This window comes from Zerene cesonia, chromosome 10 (assembly GCF_012273895.1).
Source record: "Zerene cesonia ecotype Mississippi chromosome 10, Zerene_cesonia_1.1, whole genome shotgun sequence".
Classification (NCBI taxonomy): domain Eukaryota; kingdom Metazoa; phylum Arthropoda; class Insecta; order Lepidoptera; family Pieridae; genus Zerene; species Zerene cesonia.
In genome coordinates this window covers 4556967-4564428 of record NC_052111.1, presented here as the reverse complement: position 1 = coordinate 4564428, position 7462 = coordinate 4556967, and the positions used below count along the sequence as shown (strand labels likewise).

The 7462-nt window shown below is 30.6% G+C and overlaps 1 protein-coding gene across 1 annotated transcript; it reads left to right on the top strand.

Annotated features, from left to right (window-relative positions):
* Positions 1-1101: 1101 nt before the first annotated feature.
* LOC119829791 lies at positions 1102-6538 on the top strand. Its single transcript, XM_038352499.1, has 3 exons — positions 1102-1289; positions 3267-3437; positions 5220-6538. The coding sequence occupies exons 1-3, from the start codon at positions 1271-1273 to the stop codon at positions 5549-5551; spliced, it is 522 nt and encodes a 173-aa protein (XP_038208427.1). The 5' UTR covers positions 1102-1270; the 3' UTR covers positions 5552-6538.
* Positions 6539-7462: the final 924 nt, after the last annotated feature.

The window sequence follows — 7462 nt, the reverse complement described above, 5'->3', positions numbered from 1 at the left end:
TAGTTTCAGGTTATTTGGATTAACGAAACAAAATAGTACGTATGCTTTCATCCAAGATAGAAGAATTTAAATTGCAAATTTTCTTCTAAAATCCGTGTAGTTCTCGAAACGAGGAAGTTGGTATTGATACAGTGTGATTCATAAAGCACGTACTTTAGTAGTATCAGTCTCGCACCTGATCTCTCGCCAATCGTGACGAATTTCTCCAAAGCAATAATATTCAAGAATTTTTCTTTATTATCTACAGTTTCTCATGTTGACATTATGTAGTTTCTATTTATATCTTTAAACATTTTATGCACAGATCTCTACAAATATTATAAATGTAATAGTACCTAACCTAAGCCACTGAAGTGATTTATATTAAATTTGGTATAAAGATATTAATATTGCGTTAGTGTTCTAAAAATGTTGTACAAGTTTCGGTTATATAACAATCGAATCAATTATAATGTAGCATTTTTGCGTTCACTTCGATTCCATTAAATACAACTTATTTGAACATAGCGTGACATAAAATATGTTTCATTCTAGTACATTTGAAATGATCATTTCCCTTTATTCCATTACGTGGCACAGTTTACAAAACACTCGGGAGCTCGTTACAGTCATAACAACTTGAATGGCCGATACTCACCTCAAGGCTTGTTATTCACACCTACTTGAAACTGGTCCGCACAACACTTAGGAGACTGCAGTATTCTGTTCGTTTATCGCAGAATAATGTACCATAAACGTTGTAATATCGCGCGAGTTTATGAAACGTTCATTTAAAACAAAAACCCATTGTGTTTAACTTTAATAATGTAATTTCTAATTGTGTTTTACAAAACATTCTATCATAGCATAGTACTGTTTCCCACATAGGAAGAGTTAGACAAGTGAAATAAATTTATTCCATGACAACTTAGTTCTTAATATTCTGTTTTTTTTTTTTTTTATAAATAACTTCAATTAACTATCAAGGTCAGGATTGTTAACAAAGATTGTTTATTTTGTGAGACTATAAATGTATACGTAAGTCTATATAAGAGAACCAACATAGCCTAAGTATGCGCAATCACATATTAATCATCAGCTATAGCGTATGCTAATTATTAAAACGCATTAACGCCGGAACTTGTTTAGCATCATATCGTGATCACGAGCGTGTAGCTGGCCGTCGATCAAACCTTTGTTTTCCCGGGAGTGAGGAGTGACTAGCGCTTTCACTCCCAAACAGTAAAGGGGCGAACCGAACAAGGTTGTCATTTTCGTTTGTCATCAATCTATGTTAGGACCTCTGACATGTAAGTGTTAATTAAGCAGCCCTCACTCGAGCGTAATTAAGAGTGTTACAGTGTTATTTTAGACATTAATTGAGATGAAATTTCTTGTTATTATGAAACGAGTGGCGGGAGCTTGTTAAGTAATTTCCTTCGAAGGTCATCACTGCGCACGCCGTAAAGCCGAGAACATTGGAGAGTAAACAAACTGAAGTTTCGATCGAAATTAAGATTAGGCAAAACATTTGCCGCTCTTATCGTTTCCTTTTAAAGTTCTGCGTCAGATAAGTTTTAACTTCAAATATGCTTTCATTACAGATGTAGAACATTGTTCAATGAATTTAACTTAATATCAAGAGGGAGTGGTTATTTTAAATGAAGTATATTTTGTGGCCTTGGTCGAGATTATGGAATAGTTTACGTCCCCGATTATTAAACCTTACACGCACCTTAATCAAGGCATGCTTAAACAAACTTTCCAACTTACAGTCAACAGAATTTTAAAATTGGGTACTGTTTTGTGAATCTTTATTTTTTATATTATATTTTTTTATTCATTTAAAACAAATAGAAAATAAACTGTGAAGCATATTTGCTATGTGCTAAATTAAACAATTAGACATCATCTAAGATATTTGCCCGAGTTGTGTAGACGAGTGAGACAGATTACATCTGTTACAAGCGTGAGAATGAAAGAGAAAGTTAACGTCGGCCTATAAACGGTTACCGTTCTAACATATCAAAACAAAAGCATATGGGATCGGGACGTCGCTTTATTTTTATTATTACTTATATAAAATATTAAAGTATTTCGTTTTATAGCAGAGCATAAATACAAAAGATTCACAATAAAGATTCGAAATGAGCACAATGCGTTGTAGCCGGAGCCCCGCTTTATCATTGGCGGACAACGGACACTAGAGCTTACCAAGCTCTGAGACGTACTGAATTGTTTCGACGAAACTAGCAAATTGCTACAGTTTAGGGTTTACATGAAAATGTTTCCTACATGTAAATTGTAGAGTTTGAGTTGCAACAATATTGAATACTAACTAACCATTGTTTAGCTTCGGTTGATCAAGCTATTCTATTAATCGGTAATAATGTAGGTATATATTCCGCATAAGCATTTATTCAAAATTTAAAAACCAGCTCGCCAAAGAAACACATATTATGTTTGGCTTAATTTTATTTTTAACGTGTTTTTTTCACTGCGTTATTTTGTTAATATTAGAGGTTTTTATCACCATATATTGTAACAACAAATCTGACACTAATTATTGTAAATCTACAATCACAGTACAAGCTCTTTATACGTTAATTATACAAAATTTCGAAAACAGCAAAAAACCAAACGAAATTATATAAAATAATGAAATATTTTAATGTGATATTAAATTTGACAGGTCACCAAACACGAGAGAATGATAATATCCATATATCTTTATTATAATTTATGCTGCGACTCTTTAAAATTCATTTCTTTTCATTTGGGCGGATTTAATTAAAACGTATTATTTTATAAAATTTGGACATTTATGTACGTTTTATATGTTCGTTAAGAACCATAGACAGTATTTTGTGAATATTTATTATCCAATTTTATATTTTGTTACTTAGAGACTTAAAAAAATTACAAAAAGTAATAATGTATTCGTACGATTACAAATACATATTACATAATTAACAATTATTCCAATTATAATGTAATTTAATATGATAAAATTTTTGTGAAGAAATGTTTAAGAATATATTTCGATAATTAAAAAATTCAATTGATATCTGAATTTATACAAATACTTTAATTGTGTCCATGAAACTTTACAAATTATTATACTTTTTATAAATAGCTGCTCGCTACTGGTCCCGGGTAGACAATTTTACGACTTTTTGCCCCTAAATTATAATTTCATTCGTATATTTTCAATTGTTCATTGTTCAATGCTTAAACGGACGTAGTAACTATGAAATGTCAAATAACAATATGATTTGAATGAACAGATGAAATGGTGATACAGTCGAGCAAATACGAAGTGGTGAACACAATGCTGAGTTCATTCGAGAGTCGCATGTCGCTGGTGATCCGACGGCTGACAGATGCAGACTTGGGCGGCTATCGATGCATTGCTAAGAACTCACTTGGCGAAGTCGATGGCAGCATACGTGTCTATGGTATTGTTATAACTATTCTATAGCTGTTAGACTGTATTCAATATTGCTATAGAGTGAAATAGTTGAGGGTATAAATTACTATACAATGTACCTAAATACCTTTATCACAAATCCTATTTTGGGTTTGTCACATATTTGAATTTATTTTGAACGTTAAGGGAAACTTGCTGGCATTTTTTTCATTTGGTGGATTAGAAATATCCGAGATTTCTTATGTAACTAAAACCACAGATAACACAATGCTATACTCTGATACGGAACAAAGAGCGCCATTTGTTTTTTAAAAATCTAAAATTAATGCACTATTAGCAATATAAATTAAACATACAGTAAGTAATTAACGTTCAATCATTTAAATGTAATTATTCTTTTTTATTATGATTTAGAAATGAACTCGTAACTTAAGAAGGACATTGAATGCGAAGAAGCAGTATTAATAATTCTGTTCTTTAAATAAACTGTTTCAGTGATTTTAATATTTGATTGCTTCAAAATGAATCTTAGAAGTACATGAAACCAATTATCGACTCGAAATTAAGCCAATTTGCTCTTTGTTCTTATTCAACTATATTTAAAAAGTGTACTTGTGTGATTTATTCATTTTGATTCTATACTACAATGTAATTAATATCTTAGAAAATTGAATTGTGTACGTTAGTGAAGTCCCGTGTCCCCTAGTGGGGTATGGGGCAGATGATGTACATCTGTTTCACTGATCGGTTTTCTTTACGGACAAGTAGGTGATCAACCTTCTGTGTCCTACCAGACCAAGACGTTTTTTTTTTTTGTGCGTCCCCACCGGGAATTGAACCCAGGACCTCTCGGTTCTACGCTCACGCGTTAACCACTGTACCAAGGAGGCGGTCGTGTACGTTAAGCGTTCTCTATAAGTAATTAAAACTATTTTTCCTTACAATTCATACAGCACAGTTTTCCGAGAAATGTGGTATTAGTTTCTAAAACTTCAACTAATCTAAATTCTCAATAGCTCAGTGTTATTTCTATTTGAATAGAGCTATACAAGCAAACACTAATTCCACAACAACGAGTGACCTAAATAGGCAATCGTGTGTAAATAAGGCATGCTTAAGATCCGATTCTGGCATTAACATGTTTTGCTTTACCGAGAAGGGACGGAAGTAAATAGAATTGTTAATAGTTTTTGTACTACGCGATTGGTGAAGCGGCGTAGAATATTGCATATCTATAAACATACTTATGTTTACACAAGCATTGGCGCCAATCTAAGAATTTATATTATCCGTACATTACCTATCTGTATTTATGTGGTGTTTATGCAATTATACTATTAGTATGCAAGCCAGAGGTCAGTTTGATAATTTATTTGCTTACAATTGTGGTAAATATATCCGTGTAAAGTTATACACTGTTTTGAATTAAATTATTTATAGCTAAACGTTCAAAGAACATAATATATGTGCCTCTGTTCTATATTTTATTAAACACTGAAACTCTAATTCATTACACGATATTATTTACAAAAGGTAGTTATCAATTATTGGATGTTGTAAATTTAGTCGCATGCTTTTGAGATATTAAAGAACAGCCATACAGACAAAGAAGAAACCTGTATAATATCAAGCTTACTAATATTATTAGTTAACTTCTAAGTAAATTGGATGTTCAAAACTTAACAATGTACGTGTGAAGTAGAACACGAATTTCCATCTGTTTAAAGTTTGTATCAAACGCATACGAGTATAACATAACATTACGATTGTTGACTTTATTATATAATTATCATTGATGTTGCATTCGCAGGAATAGCTCAACAACTTATTAAAAATACCAGCCCGTCGAGCCGAAACGAGGACTTTTCTTCACCAATGGAGGGACCTGATAACCAGTTTGGTTCAGCTGAGAGAAGTGATGATGAAGACGACCGCGAATCGGTCACTGAATATTCAGATAAAGTACAGATAACGACTCACAATTCCTCTCCCAAGAACAAAAGCTTCTATTCAACGAATAATTTAGAAAAACAAAATGTCAATAATAAAGTTCAGAAAGTCAACAATTTAGAAGCGTTTAACAATGCTTGCAATTTGAAATCGATCACTTATTATTTATTTTTATTTATTTTTTATTTGTAAAGTAAGTACATATTGAAGTTAAAATATTGAAATATTTTTTCAAACTCTGCGTAGCTAAAACGTATATAAACGCTTTAAAAATAAAGAAAATATGTAGTAGGTGATAAAGTGATTATTTTTTATTTTATATAAATAACCACATAAACCAGTTAATTCTGTTATTTAAATATTGTTTTGGAGACAGTTAAAGTTGCAATTACAAAATGTTAATGCCATAGCCTTAAAATGACTTTGAAAAGCAAAGTATAAATTAGTTATAATATATAACATAGATAAACAAATTGAAAAAATGTAATCATAATATGATGGTGAATAATTTATGAATTAAATATCATTGTTATTAAGAAAAGACAAACTGTAAAAGAACGTTAGCCGCAATGCCTTGACATACATCGACACGTTCTGTTTTAGTAACATAATTTTATCACTTCACCAATAAAGTAAAAACTTTAAACAGAATACTCTAAAAATCTGAACAAATATTATAACACTTCCACAAAAATCTGTGAACCTAATAATAATATACCGAGTAAAAAGAGAAACTATAGTAGTTAGTAAATTGAGCATGTTATTAAATTTACTCAATATTCGAATATGATATTTAACTAAATGTAATAATATTTATATTGATGTTAAATATTAGCGTAAATGTAAATATGTTTGATACATAATACTGTGATATAAGTTTACTATGTCAATAATGTTTTTTTTATTTAGTATATTAAGTGAAAATGTTGCCCGAACACCCTAATAATTAATTATTTACAAATTATTTATTTCCTTGGTAAGTAAACCAAAAATGTAATAAAGGATAATATTAATAGTTATATAAATTATGTTTTGTAAATATAATAGTATTGCTACACGTTTAAACCATTATTATTCGAATGTTTATATACTTTAGCTAAATTAACCATGTCCTATTGCTTTTCTTAGTGGATATATTACCTACAAATTAGTGTAAATTGTATTTGTGTTGTATATATATATTTAATATGTATAAGCTGTCTTTTATTTATTATTTTATTTGCAGGAAGCGCAAGCCATCAAAAATATTAAGATACATAGTAGAAATTAATTTGTATTTCTTCAATGAAAATTCCCAAAATAGCTCTAATCCTCACCATACCTTATATATATTTCAAGAAATTAAAGAGCAAAATAAGGAAGGATTGATGGCGTCCGTTAAAGCTTAATGTGGTGTATATAATTTATTTCATATTTTATTCGGTTCTTTTTGTGATGATCTGTAATAAATCTAATTTATACTCAACACAAAAAATACTATATTCAATATTAAATACTACAAATACTGAACGTTGAAAACATGTATAAAATCTGATAACTGTGTATATGAAAGATAGTCTGTCAGTCTGCGGGTAGGAATTTCTCTTCTATATATAAATATACGTGTGTTTATGTATGCTCAATAAAATACGATCGATAAATTGACTGTTTAAGTTTCTATATTCGAAGCGAACGAGGGTAAGTAGACAAGAAGTCGAGTCCTCACCAGTTGGCTGTGGTTACCAAGTTTCCCGCGCGGAGGTAAGACGGATTACGAAACATCTTCGCTCATCTTCATTATACGAACAAGTTCGGTTTAACACTTCTGAGGGATACACGCATGTGCTCGATGTATGCAAATTTGTTTGCCGCTGTTCACAAACAAATACAAAACTTTTAAATTTATTCGTATTATATATCTAATGTATTCATATAGCAACTGCGTTGTATTGTTTAACATATTTTACGTAATTTCGCAATGGATTGCGAGTTTAATTAACTAGCGTGTCGTGAATTGTTATGTATAATACATTTTAGGAATAGGTACGACCCTTTGATCTAAAATAGATAGGTAATCATGGAGATAAACTAAAGTAAAGATAGAATTATTTTATTCGTACAAGG

What these genes read in the sequence shown, in the direction of transcription:
- LOC119829791 (XM_038352499.1), top strand. An exon ending in TGGCAGCATACGTGTCTATG is followed by an intron (nt 3,438 to 5,219) that starts GTATTGTTATAA and finishes TTGCATTCGCAG; the next exon opens with GAATAGCTCAACAACTTATT.